Source organism: Danio rerio, chromosome 24 (genome assembly GCF_052040795.2).
Source record: "Danio rerio strain M-AB ecotype USA chromosome 24, GRCz13ab, whole genome shotgun sequence".
Lineage (NCBI taxonomy): Eukaryota > Metazoa > Chordata > Actinopteri > Cypriniformes > Danionidae > Danio > Danio rerio.
This window is the reverse complement of record NC_141044.1, coordinates 8,985,034-9,012,280: the sequence shown is the minus strand read 5'-3', so window position 1 is coordinate 9,012,280 and position 27,247 is coordinate 8,985,034. Positions and strand designations below refer to the sequence as shown.

Sequence of the window (27,247 nt, the reverse complement as noted above, 5' to 3'; positions counted from 1 at the left end):
ACCTGGACTTCATGGAGCCAGCCCCCCAAAGGCCAGTCTATGAGTTGCAGTTTTAGTTACTTCCGTATTGGCTTCCCGAGGGAGAGCGGGAGGTTGCCGCTTGTTTTTTTTTTTTTTTTTTTTAAAGAAATATCAACTTATCAATCCCTGTTTTTTGGCATAAGCTGAGGTCTTTGCACATTTACAATGTGCCCTGCTGAAAAGCAGAACAACTGATTATAAAATGACTAATTATATTTGGATAGAGACAGGAGGTGAACATGATTATGAATGTAAATAATTAGTATAAGTATCAGTGCGATACACTTAATCTTGTACATTTTTAAATATTCAATAATAATAAGCAAATTATTAAAAAATGCATAAACTAATTTGAAAAGGAGAGGTGAAAAATAATCTAATACCTGTTTCTGTAACAGAACAACTTTCTCTTTCAGTCTCTGAAAACACTGATGCACTGTGTGATCTCCCTAGCACTCGCAGCTGCAAATCCTCCAGACCATGTGGTTTAGCTTATTAATAGTTTTTTGCTTAGACGTCTGTGACGTTTTTCACTGTCCTGACTGTTTATGTGCATCATATTAGGTGTTCTGTTAAGTAACCAAGTAAATGTCTTTTGTTTAAGTATTAGTTAAGTATTAATTACTATTAATTACTCTGCCGCCCCACCTTTTGCTCGCACGCTGATGTGCTGGTTAAACTCAAAAAAAATGTATCGCGATTCGTTCAACATTTCTACCGGTTTGAATCATCACATATTTTAATCGACTTTCCACCGGCTCATGGTGAATCGTTACATCCCTACTAATTACTGTTATTGCAACCTGAACCTTGTTGAGCTTTGCATTGCATCTCTTCATCAAACATATCACTGAACTTTTATATCAAATGATCTTTTGATGCAGCAAATGGCTTCATGTCAACAACTATTGGGCTGTTTTTTTTACTTAAATTAGTCTGAGGTTTTACAGAATGATTGTGTCGGTCCTAGGGTTAATAAGCAAAAACACACAATCTTTGGGTAGCAAGGAGTCGCAACAAGACTTCTGGGACACCTCAGCTCTGATGAGTAAACCTCTTGCGCCCATTGGAGGAGCACCAATGTCCAGAATCAGCCCAGGTGAGCACACAGCCATCAGTTAAAGCTGAGAATTCATCAATACCTTTAAATGTATTTGCATGCATTCTTTAGGATCTCATGCGTTAGCTCCCTAGAATGTGTTAAATGTTAAAATTAACTCCACTGTACTTGGTGGTGTTCTTAAAGGGTCAGAAAACACCAAAACACAGTTTGTGAGTTGTTGACAGTAATATATATGTCCCACTTTGCTAAAAACACTATAAGGACACATTTTACTAAAAAGTAAAAATTGGTTGTTTTTGCTTTATTTTAAGCAAATTTGTTCTTCCGATTTGAAATAAATTTTGATGCTGCGTCAAGGCCATGAGATCCTTGTGTAAATTCCAGTGTGGAGACTGGATGTCTGTACCGGCCGGTACAACGTGACGTCTTTGAGTTTTCAGCATCAATTTATGAGAAAGACTTGGTTCGAACCAATTAGCAATGCTCTATTGGGAACGAGATGCCGCTTCATTAATATGCATGATATAGCTTCGAAGTGTTCAGACAGCAGAGAGATGCCACAGTGTGTTGGCAACTGTAATCAAAACAAGTGGAAGAAGAAGAATTGTTCAGAGAGATGGGTCGTCAGTGTTGTGTTTATAAATGTGTCGCAACAAAGGTTTTGTTTCCATTTCCCTGCGTTGAGAGCACAACTCGCCTGTGAACCCACATTTGTGGATTACAGTGGTCTGTTAGCACGCAACAAAAATTTGTTTGCAAGGAACATGGTCCCACTTTATATTAAGTGGCCTTAACTAATATGTACTTACACAGGAATTAATAGTTTGTTACAATGTACTTATTGTGAAAATACTTGTATTTATTGTGTACTTATGCTTGATTAAATACCTGTATGTAATTACATTTGTAAATAAACTGCTGACCATCCCTTACACCTTAACCCACCCTTAAACCTACCTACACCACCAAACCTGTCCCAAACCCAGCCCCTATCCCAACTCAAAGAGCACCAGGGCCCGGTTTTTCAAAAAGTAATCCACTAGGATTTTGTATAAGGGATTGTATCAAATCTTGAAAATGGGTTTTTCAAAAGGAAAAACGGATTACATAATCGGATTAGATCACGTAATCCAATCTTGGTTTTGATCCGGATCAAACCTTTAGTTTGGGTTTTTCAGACCTTTTTTGTAAGATTCGGATCGCTTTGATCCAAAAAACCTGGATTAAACTGATCCTATCAGAAGGGTGGATTTAGCGTGGATTTCATGCCCAACATGTAATGAAAACTTTACAAAATTATTAAATAGTACTATTTTTGGATCATGCAGTTTTTTACGAGATGTACTATTTAATAATAAGGTTTTAATTTTATTTGTTCATCCGTCAGGCTATAGTGATTATAGGCTTTAACGTATTGAGCCTTTCAGTATAGGCCTACAGCAAAGTAGAAAGAGTTTGGCCTCATAAAATAATCCCCCAAACAGCTGTCAAAATTGACCAAAATCAATAATTTTTTGTATATATTAATTAGTATATTTATTAGTGATGCATGTAATGATTACAGAATAACCAAAAAAAAAATTTTGCAAAGAATGACAATCCCTGATTTTAGAAATCTCTTTCAACAATTGCAAAAAGAGACTGAAAGGGCAGAAGCACAGCTTCATCTGGCAGAGGAACAACTGACTTTGACCAAACTGCACCAAACCAAGGCAAGCTGGTCTCTCCACATCAGATGAGGAAGTGTGAAATTATTGTGGAGTTTTTGACATTAAGTCTTTTTTTTTATTTACATCTATATTTGAAACTTATTATAAATATCCTCAATGTACAGTGTTGTAGGTCTCAGATGAGCGGACTGCTGGAAGAGGATGGGGTGGGGTTTTTCTTGTTTTTATTATTATAATATTATTATTTATTAAATTTTCTTAGTTTTCATTTCAAATAAAAATAAAGTTATATTGACCCCACACTGGCTTTTATATTTGTTGCTCTGTACACAGGCCTATCTATCTACATTGTGATTGAGCACTAGTAATCCAGATTTAGTAATCCTGAAAAGTTCCTATCTGGATCAGATTGATCCAATCCGATGTTGCTTTGAAAAACTGGCTCAAAAAGTAAGCTGGAATATGTTATCACAGATTGAAAAAACAGTATTACTAAATCCGGATCAACTTGATCTGGATTAACCCTTTTGAAAAACCGGGCCCAGAAGTGTTCTCAAATACTTTATGAACACAGTAAGTACATTGTATTTATTTTTTGATATAAGTACATAGTAGTTAAGGACACTTAATATAAAGTGGGACCAGGAACATTTTTTACCCCAGAGCTTTTCAAATCTGGTAATGGTGAAATCCGAATTTGCCACTCGACTCCTTTATGAAAAAAGAAAAGAAAAAAAAAGACGCTGTTTCATTTGGTGTTCATTGTCCTGTCTCTACAGTTTTGGTAAGTGTGTGATCAGTGTTCTTTGTTTATGTTTATTCAGATGGCAAGCTTAGTATCATCAGCAGTACTCTAAGTTTTTAAAGACATACCTCAGTCAAAATGATTTAATTACTAAGTTTACAGTAATATCTTTACAATATTATGGACTGAAAGATCCACTGTGAATGCTGTTCTCTGAATGTAAACATGGCCCTTAAAAAAAGAATATATTTCTTGCTGATAAATATTTAAGAAAAATAAGAATTTTGTCTAAACTTTTATTCACCATATTATGTGCAAACCATAAATGATTTGAAATTTTCATGGAAAAGCTGAAGTGTTGTTTTGGCCTTACCCATTTTATTATTAGTGTTGTCATATTATTGATTAGGCTACCTTCAAAAGTGTCAAGAGCATCTGGGCTCCAGGTCTCACGCCTTCAAACATCATTCATTGCATGTCAGCATATTCTTGAGGTGCAAGTCATTTATTAAATAAAGATTTTACAGTAGATATTTAGCTGCAGTTTATCAGGCAGTGATTTTGATTTAGTTTCTCTTTGGATGAAAACGTTGCTTTATTTACACATCTTTTATGCAATATTCCAGCCTGATCTCACGAGAAAAAAGTATTTTATGTTTTGTCAATTTAATAACTAATTTGTATGAGTTCAGTAGGATGAAAATGAACGATTTTAAAATTGAGGCGTGGCACCCACCCCTAAACCCAACCGTCATCGGGTGATGAGCAAATCGTACTAAATTGTACAAATTAGATCGAACAAATTCATACAAATTAGCCACTAAACCAAAAAGTTACGAATTGCTGTGAGATTGCTTTGGATATTTCAGTTTTTTGCATGAAATGAATTCACATTTTTTGGTTGAAACAGCTAATGTGTTGCTAATTGGTGCTAATGTGTGATGCAAATATGACTAGATGACTTGTAACTCTATTTGGAAAGATTACGTCATTTTAGATTTGGGATTGGGATTATTTTGAAGGGAATTATCTGCATTAAATACAATAAATAACAATGACAGATGAATACAAATAAATAAAGATATAAATTAAAATGAACTGTTTTATGATTTTCTGGGGATTTTTACAGTCTTTAGGTACAGAAATTCAATAATCAAATGTAAAATAACACAGCATGGTCTTCATTGTATAAATAATTAAATACAATTAATCTTTGTTAACTTTTTAATTGCTCTGTTTAAATTTGCTTGAAATCTTTCACTCTATTAGTGTCATATTTTGCGATGATCCCACAAGTCCCATGTTCTGAACTGTGGTGGCTAGTTATTATAATCCCAACTTGACATTACATATCCTGTGATGTCACCATTGCATATACACACAGTGCGACATCGATGCTGAAATGATGTATTGTGCAACCCTAGATGTTATCTCCTCTTTATTGAATAAAATTTGTCACTTCTACTCACAGGAAACTTTGTAACTACAACATACAATCTCTCTGGAGGATACATACCTTCTTTTCAGAAGAAGGAAGTGGGTTCCGTAGGCCAGAGGATTCAGCTCGCTCCTCTCGGTCACCAACATGCACGTAAGAGTTTTACACTTTACAGCATCTACTAATTTATTATTTCTGCGTTTGACTTTGCCTGATCACATTTTGAAATGACCATTTTATGCTTTTCTTAATGGCTTGGACATTTAAAGGTGAAGTGTGTAGTTTTCACAGTGATAACGTTTTGTTTAAAGAACGTAATAATTCACTGTACTCGCACTGCAATGCAGTTGACTTTGTGAAATAGCAATATAATAATTAAGACTAATAAAACTCAAATCAAATAAGTACAAATAAAAGCAGATTTGTATTATGATAAGTCTGACATGGGAACATTGCTTCAAATTAATCGTGTGGGTTTTTGGCGGGATTGTCCATTTGTTTAATTTATTTTTAACTCTTGAAAACCTGACACAATCTGCACAGTTCACCTTTATTCAAACCTTTTTACTGACCCCAATAGTTTGAATTTCTCTTAGAGCCTTCAAGATTTTAGCCTTTTCTAGCTCTTTACAAAATATGGCATGTGTCTGTCATATCTTTCTGCATTCATTCATTCTGTCTGTCCACTCAAACCTGTTTCATTTCTATCTGCTCTTAGTTGATCTTTCTGCCACTGCTGACTGTAAAACTGGCAAAGCTAAACCTTCAAAGTCCAAACCTTCCTCTACAGTTTCAGTCAATGATAACTCTGAAGGTAAAAGCTTAGATCAATAGCAGTCTATTAAAATAATAATCACGAGTCCCTGGCTCCAAAATGAATGTTGCCAATCTTGCATGCTTGATTTTTATTTCAAATGAATAATAATACAATGTTGTATATTTATTTGGCACTTGTAAATTGTTCATTTTGGACTTTACATGATTTTGCACAAGCTTGAAAAGCTCTTTCTTTTCAGATTATGATGGATGGAAAAGGAGAGCAGAACGAACCCAGCTTAAAGGAACAAGCTACTCAGCCCTGGGCAAAAATTCAGCCAATCTTATCACTCATGCGCCATCAGTTCAGCCAGTGCATGGGCGAATTGACTGGGCTGCAAAATATGGAAGCCATCGTTAGTTTTAATGCCACGAGGACTACTTTCAACGCTCGGAAATGCTGTATAAACACATCACATCGCATCTTTTTCTTTGAGGAGCAACTAGGATAGATCCACACCACACCGTGTAAGCCCATGGCTTCGTCATTGTTCAATAAAGGCAAGAACCTGTGAACGCTGGCTGTTTAAAAACTTAACAGTTTAATCAACTTAATCATCGTCTTGTTCAGATGCCTGCTACTCTTTTACATGAAATGGGCAAATCTATATCTTATGTTATATACTGCATCTATTTTGTTTCCCTTTAAACGTTTTTAAATGCAAATTTTAATTTTATTCTTGTTGTTTTTAATGCAGTACTAATTCACGTTACACGGCAGCATTTTTTTATTTCAGTGTAATTACTGATATTAGCATCAATCTTTATAACAATATAGTATTATTTAAGAACAAGAAGGCCATTATTTTAAACAAAAGTTTTTAATTTAGAGATTTTTTTTAATTGTACATCTTTTACAAAAAAATACCTATAATGTTGTTCAGAAAGAATGATCACTTTGAACAATAGCAGACATGATTTTTGTTTCAGTATCATGATTTCTGAGGTTTCTGTAACATTCCAGCTCCAAGTTTTGCCAGCATCAGGACACTGCAAGAAATGGTTAAAGGATTAAATTAACACACATTTAAAGTACACCAAGCAATAGTTAGGAATATTTATGATGAAATCTTTTTTCCCCTTCCTCTAAACTGCTTCACGACAAAAGTAAAGCTGTAAAGGCTTTTGTACTTTTATGATAAGTCTATTTTTTTTTTTTACTTGAGTCTTAGGTTTATAACCATAATGTTTTGTGCCATTGGAGCAAAAAAAGTCATTCAGGTTTAAAATGACGAATGAGGGTGAGTAAATGAGGAATTTGCTATTGAGTGAACTTGCCTTTCCTCTGTAAAATTTTACAAAATTGACTATTGTTGGTGAACAGCAGCAGTACAGTGGAGATCAAATAAGAACAAACTACCTAAATTTTGAGGTTAGTGCTTAGTCCTATTAAGGTAGTTAAGCATAAATATGACATATGAAAGAGAAAGCCGGGTTGGGCGATGACAAAAATCTCCTGTCGTGATACAAGTCATCGTGTGTCCTGATAACGATATATTCAATTAGTTGGTACTGTCCACATGAGGATTATTTCTGTTTGACATTTTAAAGTATATGCTCAAATATACGCATTCAAATCTTTTTATTTTTCTCACTTTTGGTAGAGATTCTGGGCAAATGTTTAAGAACGTGGATATATCAATGAAATATAAAGCTTTTTTGAAAACTAATTGTTGCAGGCGCAACATAAAATACTGAAATAAAACGCTACATGTCAACACTACTTTTAAGCTTGCAACTTTTTCACCATGCTGTTATTCAAATTTCGGCCTGTATCCAGATTGATCATCTATATGATGAATGAAGTATTACTGTAAACTACGTATTTTGCAACACCACGCTATAGCATAATATGATTGCATAGCCCTATAACATTAATAACTTGCAGTTTTCTCTGACTTTGCATTATTGTGAGATGAAAACTTTCGAAAGCAGGTTGTCCAGATTAAGGCCAAAGGGATGACCCTTTCAGCCACAGAAAGACAAGTTTTCTAGAATATTATTTACCTAAAATCCACAAAAGATAAGTGCTGCACCATGGCAGAGTGAATGCAAATGTATATCAAAGCTTCTGCGACAATATTTCTTTAAACCATTATATACACCACAACCACTGCTGTTTATTTATCACTGTTTTCCACAAAATAAAGCATTTTTGTTTAATTGCGTTTCTTCAAATTCCTTCAAATAAACAATTTATTTTACATTATTTAAAAAAATATATCCATTGATTATTTAAAATGATGAGAATTGTTCTTGGTGTTAGGAATAAATGATGCCTTTACATCAGGATGTTGATGATTTTGACTTTACATCAGAAATACAGTATTAAATTAATCAATGTGACGAGTGCACCTAGTTTGTTTCAATGTCCACCTAATGGACCACTCTATAATCAAGGTAATAACAATAACAGTAAGACATAGCATAGCATCCATTAAAACTTTAGCGACACTTTACTAAACCAAGTATTTAGTTTATCAGTATCAAAAACATACTTTAAACTGCAGTTGGGTGGTTGAATTGGCGTTTCAGTCTGTATTTCACGTATTTTTCTGCCTTTTTTTTTTTTACTTCTCTTGTGGCTTAACGACTCCTGCTCAAGCAAAACTGTCCACAATATTGAGTATTATATGGCGTTTAGCCACGGTCATTTAGCTTTTTTTTTTAAATAAACAAAATTGTTTAGTTTAGTTGTTTGCCTAATATGCCAAGTTTCAAGTTTCCTGACTACTATGCGGGAATGAGAGTATAGTTTTTGTTAATACTGGAGTAGAAAACAATCGTTTTTCAATGGCTTTATTATACGATGCAACTACAGAAGACTAAAGCGTTAAACAGGACATTTACCAAAACTTAAACTAAATGCTAATGGTCAATACCAGTTTGATACATTATGCTAAGCAAAAGCGGACCACTCCAGAACAAGAAATCAACTGAATGTATTCAAAAAATGGGTTATGTCCACGGTTTAATTCTAGAAGACTTGAGGCTTTTTTAAAAAAAAAAAGTGGAGTGTCCCTTTAAGTGGCACTTTCCTTCTAATTGCGTGAAGGAGAGATAACTGAAGCAAGATGTGGTGTGAACAGACCTTGACAAATATATTGTACTGTTACATGTGACCTCTGTGCAGCTACTCTATACAAACAGCACACAAAAGCACAAGTAAAAGCAAGTGTCTTATAATTACCCTCTTCTACGAAGCATATTTAGTGAGTTCCCGATGCAAAACATACAAAAAAATGAACACCTTTTTTTGCAAACTTGTTTATGGTTATAACTGTCCTGCTGCTATTACTCCATTACAGCGAGGTCAACATCTAGATCAACTTCAATCATCACATATTTACATTGATTTCAAGCAACTCAGCGCATTACCTATTATTTTTCACCTTTACACTTTTGACTGAGTCCATATGAAAGTGTAAATAAAATCTTTTTAAAAAGAGTTCTTGCGCATAAATTTGGAGTTTAACTGCAAAAACTCAAAAAAATAAAATAATAATTTCATACGAGTTTCAAAAACTGATACTGTGGAGGGTTTGTGAGTTAAACCGCTAATAGTAATGGGACAAAGGTTAAAATTAGATATGTTGTTAAAAGCAATGTTAGCATAAAATGACTGCTGTGTAAAAGGGATTTGGGAGATTAAAAATAATGGATATCCTTTCTCAAACTAATTTACTTTGAGATGTGTTAGTTACCTCGCTCCAGCAATGAGACCAGCTGGAATGATTTTGCGCGAGTTGTAGAATCTCTTCCCCATGATAGCAGCAAGCGTCCCAGATGCAGCTGGGGGAATAATAATAAAAAAACACTGAAGACACATGGTTGTAGTAAACAGTATGACCTAATTTATAAATGCAAGCTGCTTTAAGATACAGAAACAGAATATATAGATCCGGAAATAAATGCAAACCTAAAGACACCCAAATATTTCCAGGATCTTGTGATGTTTGGTAAGCACCAAAACCAGCCAAACCTCCAAAGACAAGCCCTGCTGCCAAAGACGGGACACTGCCTAAAAGACAAATCAGTTAGAAGAAAAGATTACTAAAACACTGAGAACACTTTCAAATTCAGTGGTTCAGTTCAGTTCTGGATCATGTTATTATCCAACAAATAAATAATCACTCCACATAAAACAGTAAATAAATAAATACAGTCTTATCAAACAGGTTTCTCTTCTTATAATCAACCATAGTTTTGTTACAGACAAAGACATGATTTTATAATAGAAAAAATACATTTGGAAAAAAACAGGCTTTTTTTTATTATTTTGTACTAAAACCATGGTTAAATTTCATAAGGGTAAAACTAATTGAGGTAAAATTGGTTTTATATACACACACTTGTTCAGTGATAACAGACATGCTCTCTGTATTGTTAACAATGATACTTTGAATATTTGGACTGAAGTTACATGTATGCCTTCAAAACAACATTAGCACTATTTAATTGACAGTGAACAATGTTGTACTTTGATAGTGATTGGCTGCTAATATGACTTTACTATTAAGAATTTGCAGTGAATACTTTTCTGAAATGTTATTATTAAGGCAAAAGTCTGAATTTGTAAATATGAAATCAACTTTATAGAGGTAAAGGTGGTTTTATATTTGGATATTCAGACATTCTTCTTAATGATATATTTTCATAAAAGTATTCTTTGCCAATAATAAATAGGGAAATCATATTAGCAGCTGATGATTATCAAAGTACAACATTGTTCACAGTCTATAAGATCAGTGGTTCTAAAAGTGGACAATGTCGAGGGGTCGCTTGGTGATTTCCAAAACTCAAATACATTTTATTAAACTATTTGAATTACCATATTTTATTCATAACCCACAGAAGACAGTTAATAGTTGTGTTAAAGAAATAACAACAACATACAAATAAAAATCAGCCATTTTGAAATGTAATTCAATTAATAAATGACTGAAAAAAACGTTATATTTTAATAGACTGTTGCATGTTTGTATTGTGTATATGCTCGTGTTTGTATATGCCGATAGTTAATAGTGGTAAAGTTAGTTTTATATTCGCACATTCAGATTTTTTCCTTAATAATATAAATTTCATAAAAGTATTATTTGCAAGCTCTAAACAGCGAAATCATATTAGCAGCCACTGACTATCAAAGTACAACATTGTTCAGTCAAATAAACAGTGTTAATGCTGTTTTCAAGTCACACTTGCATGCTAATTCTGATCGAATATTCAAAGTAACGTGGTAAACAATACAGAGACTTCTAAATGAACGAATGTGCGAATATAAAACCAACTTTACCTCTATCGATAGTTATGTGTGCAACGTTTGTATATTTGCTGTATGACCACCTTGAAAGATGGGGGTCGTGAGTCACTGGCATTGTTATTTAAGGGGTCGCGGGCTGAAAAGTTTGGGAACCCCTGTATTAGACAGTGCTAATGTTGTTTTAAAGTCATACTTGCGTTCTAATCATGACCGAATATTCAAATTAGCGTGGTAAACAATATAGAGACAGATAAATGAACGAATGTGCGAATATAAAACTAACGTTACCTTAATGTAAAAGCAGCCTACTATAGCATGAAAAAACAATCACCAGCAAATCCGGGTTAAAGGTTTGGAATAAAATATGTTCATCGAGCATTCTCATTACCTGCTTTAACATATCCAATGACTCCACCAGATGCAACTAGCGCTGCGTATCCATATCCAGCCCAATCCACTGCCATCCCTAACACCTGTGGACACATATCGACACATTTAAACCTCAGACGCCGACAGCTTACAGCCCCTGTCAACTGAATGCCAAAGCACACCTGTATAAAAACGACAACTGCAGTAGAATTCATGAGCAGCGTGATGAACCACACTATACAATGATCAAACAATCAACCATAACAATGAAAAGTGACAGTCTGAATGATATACACACACTCAAACGTCACTGATAAACTTCAGCTTATCTCAGCGTGAGCTTGCATTTCTATTAACAACCGTGATAGCAGAGAGCGGCGCGGTGTTTATTCAGCGTATTTGATTACTCAAGATACACCAGTGTAATGTGTTTATTAAAATTAGACTAATACTTGCAGCTTGAGAGTCTAATCTGCTGGATGTCCTTGGTTGCTTCGTGTAGTCAACTCGTAATGTGCGAAGTTCCTTATTACGTCATAAAGACTGACACACAAACACCAATGAAATTTTACGCACGTGACGTGTTGCGTTACAACGTTTCTCCTGTTTACTTATGGGAAATGAAGTTAAATCTTTGAACATTTTAAAGTGAAATAAACAGCCTCCCGCCACCTTGCTTTCCTTTCACATTTCTTTTCTTGTATATGCTTGATAAATGATATTATGTCTAAACTTTTACTAAATGTTAAATATATTTTATAGAAATGCATTACTTTTACTAATGTTTCCCTTTCTGTATTCTCATCGTGTATTCTGTAGAAACTTTTACATATATATATATATTTTTTTTTACAATCATTATCAATCGCGTGGTCAGCCAGGTAAAAGGGGTGGACCTGTTTTGCAGTTACTCGTCTCATTTTCTACTTAATTATGAGATTTAAAAACTGAATTTAGTGACATTTTAAGCTCTATTTTTAGCTGAATTAGCTTGCCGGATGGTCATTCTTACCACACTTTTTGATGCACAAAATATTTCCAAAATATTTGGAACAAAGAAATGTTTATTTTTTTAAAAACAAATTCATAACATCACATATCATAAAGTTTTAAATTAAAAACGGTAGCCTATTGTAATTTATTAGGCAAATAAAAAAACAATGAACTTTCCTTAGAATTTGGCCATTTAAATAACAAAAATTAAAATATAATAATAATAATAATTAAGAGCCTCTCTTGTAAAAAAAATGCATTTGAAAATTAATGAATAACAATAGCCAAAATAAAATAATAATAATAATAATAAGAAGAAGAAGAAGAAGAAGAATTCAGAGCCTCTAATAGTATTCAAATTAATTTTAATATGGGCTGCTTTTGGTGCTTCACTTGGTCAAACTTTGTTTCAAGAATAAGGTCCAAGATTTAGAATAAAAGTAGCAAAAGAATACAGTAGCGAAAGATGACTTTGCTTATGTGGGATATTCTTTTGCACAGCTGTATTTTGGACTCAACAATTGTTTGCATTGGCCAAAACTGATTAGCTGAAGTCACACCAGGGTTCGGCTTGGTCTTAAAACCTTTTTCGGTAGGTTATTTTTACTATTCATGATAGCCTAGCAGTCAAAAAAAGACAAATGAGCTTATGTATAGGACAAATTCTGGACCTTTGTCAGTGAGGGGGTGGGTGTTCCAAACAATAACAACAATAACGACAATTGGATACAATACAACTAAATCAAAGATACTTTGTTCATTAAACTTAAACTAACTGTTCAAATTAAAATATTAATCAATGCCATTTCACAATGTAACTCACACATTACACCTGACACTAACAGTGTAGTCATTAAATTCTAATTATGTAAGTAAACTGATACTAGCACAAAATTAAAAGGGACTTTTGCATTTTGATGCATAGTTATATGGAGACTGATGTATTTGTTTAAATCAAGAACATTTCACTATAGGTCAGATGATAGCAATTACCACAGAACATGACCCATATCAATAGATGCCATATTTCATCTTCATATACTTTGCCAGATATGGTACTCTTTTACTGATAACATTTTCATGTTTGACCTATGCTTGAAAATCCCTTGTAACTGACATAAGACTGGCTTTAACATGCCAGAACGTTCAAAGATGCTTGGCTAATGGAAGCATTCACTGTGATGTGTATGAGAACCTATGGCCAAATCCACAAGAACGGACTGATGAAAACTTATGACAGACAGTGAGCTATGCTTCAGATGACTACTATTCTTTTCTATTAATTTAAGTTTTTTTAATCTGTTGCGATAGCACTAATAAAATTCAAATTTAGTTATTCATAATATGGAATGCAAGTTTATATTTAATTTTACATATGTAAAATATGTCCTATTTGCAAAATACTTCAAAATATTGCAAAAATGGCTGCAGATATATCTTTTTCAACCACTGGAGTTACAAATATGTACATGTTCAAATATATTAGCTATATTTTATATATGTGTAAATATGTGCTATATTTTAATTATCCTAATAACAGATTTTCACCACGAAGACACTTCAACTAGAAATCAAACAGTTTAGCAACACAGCAATCTGTCATATTTGTTCATTCTGGTCTATAGCAGAGCTAAAAGTTAATTAATTACAGTTAATCAAGTTTATTTGTATAATGTTTTTCATGGTACTTTTTTTTTTTTCATTTCAACACAACTTTAGCCTACATAAAGAAACTGTAGCATTTGTAGCATGTCATTAAAACTAAATCAGAAAAAAATTAAACTGCCGATTTATTTAACAAGGCTTCTTAAAGCTAAACGTACGCAGATACAACAGATATTAGCAGATATTATATAATAATGACTGTTTTCTTCCAGCCATGCGCCTAAAAGTTTTTTTCTCTTTTTAAAAATTGTTTCAGCTTAATCTTCTACCCCTTATACTTTTTTTTTAAATGTACACTAGATGGTGCCAGATGATTAAATGAGAAACGTTTGTCTTTTGTTGCGGGTCTCTGCAGTCGTTCAACATGGTTACGAACGACAGATCTCTCGATTCTAAACTAGTTAAACTGTCACATTAAGTAATATGATGTGTTTCTGTGGGTCAGGCATATATTTATCTATTTATTTTATTTTTTTATTTTATTTTTTTTATTTATTCATTCATGTACCTACTCGTTAAAAAAGTAGGCTAGTCTAAACTATGATCAGAATCTAAACAGGCTTACATTTAAGCACATTAGAAATATGTCAGGCTGTCGTTCAGCCTCAGTAAAGAAAGCAAAATGCGATAATAAAGGCATCCCTTGGGATTTGTCAATGGAAATGTGATAGAGAAACATTCTACTTCTAACATTGTCCAATAGAGGGCCCAAGAGAACGTTAGATGACTTAAGAGAGAACCCGTTTTCTTGATCTCTGAACTAACACTATTTCATAAAATGTGCAGACTAAAAGAGTAGGCTATTTTATATTTCACTGCTGGCCTGTCATGCAAAGAAAACCTGCTTTGATTGTACTTACATTTGCAATAGTTAATACTGATGTAAGCTAGAACTTTATAATTTTGTTGATTTTGCCAATTTTTAATGGAGCTGGATTATAATGGTGCTTTTTCGGAGACATTTAATCAGACACAAGCTGATGTTTTGCTCGGCTATGTATCAGCAATATACAACGATAATAATAATAATAATATTAATTATATATATATATATATATATATATATATATATATATATATATATATATATATATATATATATATATATATATATATATATATATATATATATTAGCAAGCAACAACGATAAGAATCAATTGTCCGTTTAAATTCTACATTCTAGCCTGTTATAGCATTTCTAGACCTTTAAGTTGTGCCGTAATAAAAAAAATATATTTTTAAAAACATTAGAATGACAACACTGAATACAAATTTGATATCAGACTGATGTTGTCTATGCATTTTTGCGCATATAGTTTAATGCCGCTTTCTGAAATTAATTTATCGCTTCCACTTAGGTTAATTTGTAATTCTACAACTCTACTTACATTAACATGTGTTAATAATTTATACAGTTAAATGATGTAACAAAGCGACAGGGGTACCCATATTGCACGCTTGCAGCACACCAGAATATCTAATTTTTTAAGCCGTTGATAAAAAGTTGATATATTCCCAGACCGACACGGTGGTTAGAGTGTTTATTTAGATTTCACTCAATAACTCTTTCGATGATCAAAATGACAGGAAGAAATACCAGTATGACTTAATAAAAGTGAATGTTAATCAAGTGAAAATGATTAAACAAACATTTGTTTAGGGATAACTGTCTCATGACGCAAAATTATATAATATGCAAATATTTTAACATTGTCAAAATTAAAACAAAAAGTGGGAAATGTCACACTGCTCCTGCTCTTGAAGCAGGAATCTCAACTTTTACCTTTTTCAGGTGTCGTTGTCGTACACGTGCCCATAGTAGAGCGCATGCGCCGTGAGGTGGTTCTCTGTTTTTATTGCCAGGTGAGTAGATTTTGTTCAGGTAAAGTGGAATTTTGCTTAAGGACACAAGACCCAATGATATTGTGTCATGTACCACATTCAGAAAGAAGAGACAAGAATGTCACTAATGGGCAAAATGGGAGACTGGCAGGTACGTTCTCTTCCTTAAGATATGAGGGTGATGCTGCTTTTACTTTTAATGAGTATTAAACCTTTTCTGATGAACGTTTTATATATATAACAGTTAATGATTAAAAGCCTTTAAATAAAAAGCTACGAGCTAAAACTGTATCACCCTAGATCTCCGTTAGAGACTGAGTGAAGAAAGGGGTGAGGAAAATGATCAGATTTCTCTTTAAAAAAACACTCTTTATGTAGTCAGAAAAGGGCAACTTTGCTGTTAGAACATGAATATGCCTACTTATTTAGGCTATTTTACTTTCTGCTTTAATTATTTTATTTTAGTCTATTTGCTGTTTTTTTATTGTTCGGTCTTTGCAGGCCTTCGTATACATTTTTCTATGGCAGGATAAATGGGAAAAACTATATTACTATTTTCTCTCTACGTTTGTTATCACACTGTTTTACTGTGCACTGCGTCCCTGTGCACTGTCCTTAAGTATTGTGGTCCAGAGTAAAAAATAACACAAGGGATTTTAGATTTTTGTCACACGAGTATACAATTTTCTCATTATGAAAATTGCGACAAAGTTTTAGGAATGCAGACTAGTTCTTAATTTTCTTTTGTGCGACTGGTTTCAGCGATGCGGACCCCCAATCAATAAGCAGCGAACAACAAAGCAGCACACCCCATTCATATCTACTGCGCGTTTCTCTGCCTCTCCTAATCATCATTGTGTCTTAGTTTCTTTCGGCCTCTCATTAATGACAACTGGACTCACCCCACCAAAAATGGTAATGGAGGTAATGGAAAGACAACGCCTTAGACTCGGCGACCTGTCTTCTGACCTCATTCACATTTAACAAGCCATGTTGTTGTGTTAATTATTTACATTTATCAAATTGCGCCGTTACACGTTGTAAATAGATGTATGCTTACTGAAGAATCGACTTTTAGCATAACATTATTGCGAGTATTTTACAGGCAAACGTTCACTGTAGGACTAAAACAACATTTTACAGTTGCCAGACTGGGCGCAATTTTATTTTGGCCAACCGAATCAAGAAAATGCAACAAAAGCGTGTTGTTTAATAAACAGCCTATTTTACAAACTGCTCGTGAGGTGTAGCCTAAATTCGAAATTTATGAATACTGTTTGAAAGATTATTTGTTCATGGTTCAAGTGCATGAATTATCCCAACTGGATGATTAATTCAAATAAACAGGAGAAGCTCTCATTCACCACTTATATTAGCCCCTGTAATTTACCGTTCCCTTTTGAAATACAAATGAAACGCAGTGAAGGTATTCTTGCTGGAATTCTCGTTGCAGTTTCTACCTGTGTATATTCATTGGCTTTGCTCTCTTGATATGCTAATGAGGGTTATTACAGTAGCGATCGAGTCTCTCTCTTCCACCATTAGAGGGAGATCTGAGCGCGCAGCTCGAGCCTTGTATGCACTGTGTCAAACTCAAGCGAAGGCGCACTGCACTCTATCCACAACCAATGAAAATGCTTTGGAAATTAACTGATAATATTAAATATGAAGACTTCGAGGTAAGCGGCTTAACCAGGCTTTTGATACAAAATGTTGCATGATATTTATTTAATTTTGGAACGGTTTAACTTTTCTTGTTCAGTTTGTTTTATTTTACTGAGTTGCTGTTTTGCTGCTATTTAATTTAGAGTAAGAAGTGATAAATGCAATTTTGTGATAAGTGATTAAAACGGCATGATCCATAGCACATAGCTTAATTGTTTCCAGCATAATAATAATAATAATAATAATAAAAATAATAATAATTATAATAATAATAATAATAATAATATAATAATGATGATGATGATAATAATAATAACAACAAAAATTAGGATAAGGATAATAATAAATACACGTTGAACATAAATTGCCTAAAATTCTGTATAATAATAATAATAATAATAATAATAATAATTTTTGACAAACTTACCAAATTTACGTTTGTAAATGTACATTATAAATTTACATTTACAAACGTAAATTTGATAAGTTTGTTCACTGTCAAAAACACATTATCATCAATCACGCGTGCATTTCAGTAGTAGTCAAATTACATTTAAAGTGTATTCGTTTTTTTCCTTTTCTTCTTCATGTCTTTCCCCTCTCTATGTTGTGTTTGTGGTGAATGCAGTTATATGGGAGTAGTTTGCGGAGTGGCGAAGCCAGTAAAACGTGTTTTCGCAGAGAATCACACGCCATGATCAGGAATGAACCTCTGTTTCTCCACGTGTCTTTACGAGTTTCTTCAGCACACAGACTAGTTTTGACTGTAATAAATAGCTCAGTTTTGTAATTGCGCATATCATGGACGCTGAGCAAAATATGTAAGATAAATAGCAGTAAAGTTTATTAAATATGCGCTCTGGCGGCGAGTTGATCTGCATCGGCGTAAATTCGTGGCGAGGGATTCTAGTGGGCCATGGAGAACGAACAGACGAGGATTAATATGAAAAACAATGAGGTAGACGAGCATCCAGTGAACAGTAAAAATGTGCCAGCCCAGATGCCCTCAGCGTTTGCTGGATTTTCACCAGAATCGGAGGTGCATATTGTTTCCTTCCTTGTGTTCTTCCCCCCTCGTTCTGTCTTTCTTTCACTTTTGCTTGCCCTCGAACCTTTTAAAATGTTCCCCCCTCTCTCTGATTCGTCAGACGCAGGAGAATGTCCCTCTTTTTTTGTCTCTCTCTCCCTCTCTCTCCCACTCACTCCCTCTCTCCTCATCTGATTAGATATACTGATTCCTCATTCAATGGACGTCATTTAGTGCAGTCTGCCTTGAGTTGCTTCCTCGCTTCACGCTCGATTTCCGACCATTCTTCTCTTATTAAGTATTCGTGTAATATTAATAGTCATGAATATCTACTATTAGGAGTGCAGAGGAAGAGGCACATTTGTGCTAACATGAGCTCAAGCGAGGGAACAGCTTACTGACAGAGCCGGGAGACGCCAAGGGGATCTAAGAAACTTTAGAGAAAAGCATTGCATCTAAAGGGCAGACGAAGAACAGTGGGAATTTACCCAGATTCTGATGGATTATTGCTTTATTTGAACGCTGGCCACCGCCACCTCGCCCTACAATTATTGTTGGCTTGATTTAATTTGCACGTTCGTTTTTGATTTGTCCTTCTGAATTTCACGTCTTTTGAAGTCCTCGGGAATCTTCACAGATGTTAGTGCACAGTTTTTCCGCGATGGTGAGTGAATGTCGGGAGTACAGATCTTTCTGCACTCAACATTTAGCCTACTTCCGATTGTTGTTGTTGTTTCATCCTGTCGTTTACTCTGTTCCATCATGCAAGTCGTTCATGGTAGTATCAAAGGCTATTACAAAGATTTTCTTCATGTGAGCTGTGGTTAATTGTTAATTTCCTTTGCCTTTCGGTAGGATTTTAACTGGTAAACGAAAACCAAACATTTGACGTACATTTTAAGTATGATAGTGTAAATATTAATAATTAGAATGTTTTTGTTAGGCTATATTTATTATTCTTGTTAGTATTGTTCTCCCACAAATCAAATGGTTGTTCGCTTTCCTGCTGAAATGAAAATTAGGCTAGCGCCCTTCGAGCCATAACATATCACTTCTGGTTATATTAAGGTCTTATTATTATTATTATTATTATTATTACTGTCATTAATAATAATAATAATAATAATAATAATAATAATAATAATAATATGCCTACTAATAAAATATTATCAATGGAAATAATATTAATAATAATATAACAATAATAATAAAAATAAAAAATATGTATAAGAGATCTAAAATGACACTTTATCGTTCTCTCTCTCCAAAGGATCGCCATGACGGCACCAGCAATGGCACAGCCCGGTTACCCCAGCTGGGCAGCGTGGGCCAGTCTCCGTACACCAGCGCTCCTCCGCTGTCTCATACGCCCAATTCAGACTTCCAACCGCCATACTTTCCGCCACCCTACCAGCCCATCTATCCGCAGTCTCAGGACCCTTACTCTCACGTAAATGACCCATACTCCATCAACTCTCTGCATGCCCAGTCTCAACCACAACACCCGGGATGGCCCGGCCAGCGACAAAGTCAGGAGAGCAGCCTGCTGCACCAACACCGCGGGTTACCGCATCAACTATGTCGAGAGTACCGTAGAGAAGTACTTCTACCCTCGGGTCACGGCATTGATACTGGACTCACGGATTCAATCCCTATCCATGGAATACCTCACTCTTTAGAAGATGTTCAGGTAAGAAGAAAAGCTAAAATCTTACAATGTGCAGCCGTTCAACGCGATTATTCAGATTTTCTGCTGATGCATTGACCGGATAGTCAAATGTTGGGCTGTTTAAGTTACTCTAATTAAATCAGTTGTTTTTTTTTTTTACATAGTAATGAAGAAAAGAGCATTTTGTCACTGTATTTTGGCCACTTGGTGTGTAAAATGTGACAGTTTCTTTAATGTCACTAGAATGTAGGCCTAATACATTTTTAAAATTAAAATTAAATTAAATTTTCTGTATGTTATATTTTTTGGCTCTCTAATCACTGCATGTTTTGTTACTGAATTTAAAAAAATATATTTATATTATTGAAAAATTATATTCATGAACGACAGAGTGAGTAATAATAAAAGAATACAAATAAAATCTTTTTGTTTCAAGTATTTATTATTGCATTTTTTTTCATCGCTGCTGTTCATCCCAGAAACACAAACTGAGTGATGTACTGAGCTTTTTGATTAATATACTCTGTCACTTTTGGACGTGATTCTTGGCTGCCCCCCTTTTCATAAGTAATCTGATTGCAGTGTGCCTGCTGAAGAGAACTGACAAATCGAGAACCTATACCAAAAAAATCTGTTCCTCAACCAATGCATTTTTTGCTTCTTTATTTTCTTGTTAGATGAACTTAAGTAGCCTATATATATTTGCTATTATTTTATTGCTATAAAACATCGATCAAACTCTTCATTATTTAATAAGCGATACATAAAATGGGTTATTAGACAAAATATATATTACTAAAAAATGAAGTTTAAATCGTAAAAAATATGCAAACTATTGGTGCATTTTTAAAATATATTTTTAAATAACGCTTTTAATTTCGTTAGCACGATGTCATTATTAACCATTATTAAAACGCTTTTTCATTCTTGCAGCAAGTTGAAGATCAAGGAATTCACATCCCAGACCAAACTGTAATCAAAAAAGGTAAGCAATTTCCTCTCAAATTCCGTTCGTACTTCCAATAGAAGCCCTCCGATTATAAAGTCTACTCGTCCTTGCTGTGATACGAATTGGGTTAATTTGTAGGCCTTGAAGATAGCCTGGTAATAAGGCACAAACCATTTTACTAAGCGTTCCATATCCGGTAGGCTACTATTTATGCAATATATGGCACGCTAAAATGGCGCTTGGCTTAACTTGGTCTGTGACTTTATTTAAAATTGCTTAATGAAATTTGTAAAATGTCTCATTCAAAAGGTGACGAGAAACGCACGTTAAGATGTTTACTAGGGATTGCGTTTGTTAAAATTCAATAAAGGCACGCATTTTTATTAGAAAAAAAAATATTCACACAACAATTTTTAAAATATTTTTTCCTTTGCAATTGTGCGCCTTTTTGTTTCACTTGGATTTCAGCTTGTCAAGTGGGCTTTTTTTCATTTAAAAAAGAATGTGTTTTGTTTTAACAATGTAACATATTTGATTTTTAAATGTGTTGCGCCATGCAAATATGTACAAAAATACTCGTTGCACGTGCACGTAATAATTGCGATCTCACAAGTTCGTTTAACTCCTCTTTTCTCTATTAGTCTCCCTTGAGCTATTAATGTCACTAGTGATCTATCCAAAAGTCCCTGCGCTTTTGTTTCCGGTTAGCACATAAAGAAACAACGGGCGCTGCATGGGGATTTAGGCCTGAACACTTACTTATAGACGCGTGTATTTGAGTGTGTGTTGCCTGTTTGTATTTTTGTGCATGATTCCATTCATGTATAAGTTAGCAAAAGTTCAAATCTTAAAAGTAGTTTAGAATTATAACAATTAATACGCAGGTTTATTTGTCGGAGGTAGCAGATTTAGTTTAATTATCGTCATCGTTATTATTATTATTAGCCTATTATTATTATTACTGAAACAATATTAGCTGAAATAGTGGACTTACAACTGACTTTTTTAATGAAATCCAGCAATAAAAGCTACACTGCGCAGTTAGTGGAAAATTCCCCCTTAGTCCATGCATGTTGAACCGTCATTTTCTCCGAGCTTGGTGTTGAGTCACCGTTGCGAGAATGTGACATATTTTGATGGCTGGGCAACTTCATTACTTGGGACATATTCTAGCAGTTACATTCATGGGCTGAATGAAAAGCTATTGCAGTAGAATCTATTTCCTTCCTCACTGATAAGACCACATTGCCTTTGATTCCACACAGGCGTACGAGATGATGTGCATATAAACGCATATGTCTAATCTTACTCAAAGGCTGCCTTCTGCAAAGCAATTCATCTTTTTCCATTTGGTTGGCGCTGTACTCTCGAATGGGGGCCTAATCATGTTCTTTTTTTTAAGGTCCCGTTTCCATATCCAAGAACAACAGTAATATCTCTGCTATACCGATAAATAAAGACGGGCTGTTTGGAGGTGTGGTAAACCCGAACGAAGTGTTCTGTTCGGTTCCGGGTCGCCTGTCTCTTCTCAGCTCAACGTCAAAGTACAAAGTCACAGTAGCGGAGGTGCAGAGACGTCTTTCTCCGCCTGAGTGCCTGAACGCTTCCTTGCTCGGCGGCGTCTTAAGGAGGTGAGCTGGATCTTCATTGTTACACGAGTAATTTATATTATCAAGTGTATTTTTTTTCAAGTTAATTTATATTATCGAATATGTATTTTTGCTAGCCTACAGTCTACATTACGTCTTATTTTTTTTCGTATAATTGTGTAGTGGCCTACCCAGTCGCATTGAGCACATGCTGTCAGGTCTTCATGCAAAACAATTTGATGGACACTTGTAACCATAGTCTGGAAATTAAAACTTGATGACAGTGGGCTACATTCAATTGCCACCCCCAAAGCAAATGCATTTTAAAGTAAAGGTTTTGCGTTTAGCATAAAATTATTATGCTCACGCGCTCAGGTCTTATAAATAGGCTACTAATAATGTTACAATACAATACAGCATATTTGCAATTAATTAACACGAATAGTACATTTTAGTAGCTATGTTTCGTGGTTAACAGACATACATATTTTTCTCTGATTTATAGGGCCAAATCTAAGAATGGAGGACGATCTTTAAGAGAAAAACTAGATAAGATTGGATTAAATCTACCAGCAGGGAGACGCAAAGCTGCCAATGTCACTCTCCTGACGTCATTGGTGGAAGGTAAGTTTTCTGTTGAATTTATATTTTTAGTAAAGCAGCTGCTTATTGTGGCTAAGTGTGAGCCGGTATAAATCAGCATTTGCATTAATCGTGAAATGGAGAGTGTCTGTTTTGCAAGGTGAATTATAGAACAATAATCGAATCTTAACGGGAAATAGCCACCTCTCAGTTTCAACATAAACACTTGTCTTTAAATTTGAGAATTGTGTGGAACAGAGTGTCGTAGGGCCTACTTTGTGCTGTTTAGGCAGCGTGGTTGTTTTTTTTTTTTGGACATTTTTGTGCAGCAGATCCTGCAACGTAAAACATGTCAAACGTTATTGCTGTTGTTGTTGTTATTATTTTTATTATTGTTATTATTATTATTATTATTAGTGCTACCTCTATGTTGATTTTATCCTTGTCGGTTTAATGCAGTTGACCTGTAGGTTGAAAGCCTATTATAAAAAATAAATGAGTTAATTATGTTGCACTGCGAAGATGCCATTGCTTTTGAATAAATCCATTTTGCTTGTAAAGTTGGAGGTGATTATTCCGTGCAGTGGTATTTGGTGTGCCATGGGTTTTAAAGGTGAAAGCTGGAGACGGTTCATTGGTTCCTGTTAATCATTGACGCTGAAGACTGAATGTAATATTCATCGTGCTTCATTGAAATTTAGTCTTGTATGGTAATGAGCCTGAAGAAATGTATGATTCCTGTGAGATAAGGGCGAGGGGTGGGGGTGGTGGACACGCAAGCAGACGCTGATTTAGTCGGAGGACACTGGCTTTCTGAAGTGCTGTTATTGTTTATGATCTGCTCCATTTTATGGAAAGCAGTTTAGAGTTGAGCTTTGATGCTAATTGGCGCATGCGTTCTTCCAGATTCTAGGCTTATGACAGGAAGGCTCGCAGTAAAAACCCAACTGTTTCAGGAAATTAAAACCAAAGACTTTAGTAAAAATCAACTAAGCACAGACCTATTCGTGGAAGCCTGTCATGCATATACCAAAAGTAGGCCTATAGGAAGAAGGTTTACTTTTAGTCTAAAATCTCAAAAGGGAGGTACATTCTAACGAATTTATGTGGCAGACTTATTATTATTAGTTTAGGTGGACTAATGGAAAATAAAGATGCATTAATATAAAAAAGGACTGAGAGCCGTATCCTGGTTGTTGGACGAAAACGCTAATTAGATGAAGATCATGAAAAATGTAAATTACTGTACTGCATTTTAGTAACGTTACACAAACTGACTACCATTTTCTTCTAGGTGAAGCTGTGCATCTGGCCAGAGATTTCGGTTATGTATGTGAGACTGAGTTTCCAGCCAAGGCGATAGCTGAATACATGAACCGACAGCACTCCGACCCAAACGAACAAGTCCAAAGAAAAAACATGTTATTGGCTACGAAGTAAGTGCTATTCTCTCTATCCAAAAGCCAAAGCGTGTTTCATTGTTTATGACCTATTTCCGTGTTTATTTGAGCATTCCTTATGCTGGATCGCCTATACGTGTACTAAAAATTTGTTACATTTAGATTTTAATAAACAGAGCTGGTTTAATTCCTGCTTTTTGGAGCCGTTTGGTTTTATGAAGTATATTTCAAATATTCCACGAAACGGTATGCTTTCTGCAATGAAATATATCGGCATATTTGATGCAATAAAAAAAAAAAAGTTTAAATAAAAAAGATCAGCACCAGTGTCAATTAAAACACATAAGACTGCAAACAACAACGATTTAGAATAAAAACATACAAGACGACTCCCTCATCCGTTTCTGACATAGATGCGGCTCTCTTAAGCTGAACGTGAATTGTCCATCGCTATGACACGACACTGCCCATCCAGCTACTGTCAAACGGAATACGTGTGTCATCGATTAAAGGACACATATGGACCACATAGTCTTACTAATACATGTATGACGTCATAGCATCAGCTGTAATTAGCTTCCTCCTGACACGCATCCTGCATTGTGTCTCCTTCTAGACAAATCTGCAAAGAGTTCACGGACCTGCTGTCTCAAGACCGCTCGCCCTTGGGGAATTCACGTCCACAACCCATTCTCGAGCCCGGGATTCAGAGCTGTTTGACCCACTTCAGTCTTATTTCTCACGGATTCGGAACTCCGGCCGTCTGTGCGGCCCTCACAGCTCTGCAGAACTATCTGACGGAGGCAATTAAAGCAATGGACAAAATGTACCTGAACAACAATCCCAACAGCCACAGTGAGACGGGGTCGAAAGCGGGTGACAAAGATGAGAAGCACAGAAAGTGATATCCAACCACCACCTCCCAACTAATATGACAAACTACATATAACAAACACACTAGTGATCAAGATGAAACACTGAACCCACCACCTTCCGATCTTGGCATTTAGTTTTTTTTTAATTAATAAAACACACAGTTAATTCTGGGATTTGCGGACAATGCACTTCTCTAAATCAGTAAAGCAGTGTGCCAATGAAAGGAGTACAGATCTGCCACAACTGGACTTTTCATGAACTTCCTTTGTATGAGTTCAACGGACTGAAATTCAGCGATTTCCCTTCAGTATCCCAATTTACGATTGTAGCCATGTGACAAGAAGAAGCTGAAAGAGGAAGATTTTCTATCAGTATTGTGAATAATAAACTTGAAAAAGAAATCTACAGCTCCATGCCATGACTTTTAAAAACTGACTTTTCACTCGACTAAGCGACCAACTTGAACTTTGAATTTCAACACGATTCACGGTTATATGAGGGAATCTGTGTTCATGTATGTATATATTTATTTATGTGTAATTTAATGGGAAATGTAAATATGGTACGTCTGTTCAAACTTTTTTTTTATTTATCTGGTGCCTCCTGTTTTAGTGGGTTTGAATATTCGCTTAGTTCTTCATGTGGTTTTATGGTTCTTAGAAAACAGAAGTTTGGGGTATTCTTCTCTGGGATATTTCAATTCAGCCCTCTTGTAGCATGTTGAGGCGACACTGAAGCAAGTGAACAAATTGAAAAGAAATAAACATCCATTTTCTACATATGATCCTTATGCCATTCAGTTTTAGATCGAAGAAGGTCATTAAAGAGACCCCGACGATGCTAGTTTTGTGTTTCTATCTTCTTGTTTTTTTTATACAAGCTTTTTATGTGTTGTGCCAATCACCTCTTGTTCTTCCCTCAAAGCACCACAAGAGCAATAAATGGATATTGTCTATGGATTTTTTTTCTCTCTTTAGAATAAATTCAACATTTGGGACCATCTGATATTTTGTGTGTCCACTGTCTAAATTGGAGGCGGTTTTATCTGTATTGTATAAACCTGTGCTGGCAATAGCTCCCATGCCTGTCAATGTATTATAGTTCTTTGTTGCCCAGAAAAAAAATAAATATTTGATACGCTTCATGTCGATTTTTATTCATTACTTTTTTTATTCACTGCTTGCTGCGATTTATTCCTCTCTCTCTTTTCTATTCAACACAGTTACTGTAATTGAGTTTAACTCTCCCTTGACGATTGCTCCATGCAATAAGCAGTTGAACCCATTGTTTCCCTCAAATATAAAAAAGAAAAAAAAAAACTTACTTTCAACTCTTAGTTCAGAGAACAAGATCATTCAAATATGGCAGGGAGCTTTTTTGCCAAGCCAAATGACACAGAAAACAATGAATTCTTTTTCGTGTTTGAAGTGAATGTGTGTAGTTTTAGCCCTCGAGCAAGAGTGCTCTTTAAATCAGTCAGATGTAGAATCCAGCTGAAGGTTAGTGCAGTTGCCATTTCCATGCCTTTATTTGTAGACGCCACCTTACTTTTCCTGATACACTGTCAGCAATGCCGTGATAAATATTTATGTCATTGTAATGTAAAT

At 34.9% G+C, this 27,247-nt stretch overlaps 3 protein-coding genes across 37 annotated transcripts in view; 2 read left to right on the top strand and 1 right to left on the bottom strand.

The window, feature by feature from the left end:
• mak (male germ cell-associated kinase) overlaps positions 1-7,916 on the top strand; it is a 37,586-nt gene extending 29,670 nt beyond the window's left edge. For 8 of the 26 annotated variants that reach the window (XM_087308198.1, XM_087308201.1, XM_087308214.1 and 5 more), the window contains 3 exons: positions 992-1,120; positions 4,971-5,090; positions 5,954-7,916. In XM_087308198.1, the coding sequence (XP_087164324.1) occupies positions 992-1,120; positions 4,971-5,090; positions 5,954-6,114 (410 nt within the window). In that variant the 3' untranslated portion in view covers positions 6,115-7,916. 26 annotated transcript variants of the gene reach the window in all.
• Positions 6,556-11,900, bottom strand: tmem14ca (transmembrane protein 14Ca). 6 transcript variants are annotated; one of them, XM_087308887.1, is made up of 6 exons: positions 11,681-11,900; positions 11,565-11,581; positions 11,402-11,486; positions 9,673-9,774; positions 9,458-9,545; positions 6,556-6,743 (listed from the first exon to the last, which is right to left on the bottom strand). In XM_087308887.1, the coding sequence occupies exons 3-6, from the start codon at positions 11,475-11,477 to the stop codon at positions 6,686-6,688; spliced, it is 324 nt and encodes a 107-aa protein (XP_087165013.1). In that variant the 5' UTR covers positions 11,478-11,486; positions 11,565-11,581; positions 11,681-11,900; the 3' UTR covers positions 6,556-6,685.
• A 4,044-nt stretch (positions 11,901-15,944) lies between these two features.
• Positions 15,945-26,784, top strand: tfap2a (transcription factor AP-2 alpha). 5 transcript variants are annotated; one of them, XM_087308117.1, is made up of 8 exons: positions 18,443-18,587; positions 19,194-19,239; positions 19,846-20,265; positions 21,178-21,229; positions 22,596-22,824; positions 23,288-23,406; positions 24,659-24,800; positions 25,381-26,784. In XM_087308117.1, exons 1-8 carry the CDS (start codon positions 18,535-18,537, stop codon positions 25,667-25,669), a joined length of 1,350 nt encoding a protein of 449 aa, XP_087164243.1. In that variant the 5' UTR covers positions 18,443-18,534; the 3' UTR covers positions 25,670-26,784. The 5 variants fall into 5 exon arrangements, with proteins under 5 accessions (NP_001306087.1, NP_789829.2, XP_087164242.1 ...); NM_001319158.1 differs by lacking the exons at positions 18,443-18,587; positions 19,194-19,239 and adding an exon at positions 15,945-16,034; NM_176859.4 differs by lacking the exons at positions 18,443-18,587; positions 19,194-19,239 and adding an exon at positions 17,423-17,562.
• The last annotated feature ends 463 nt before the right edge of the window (positions 26,785-27,247 follow it).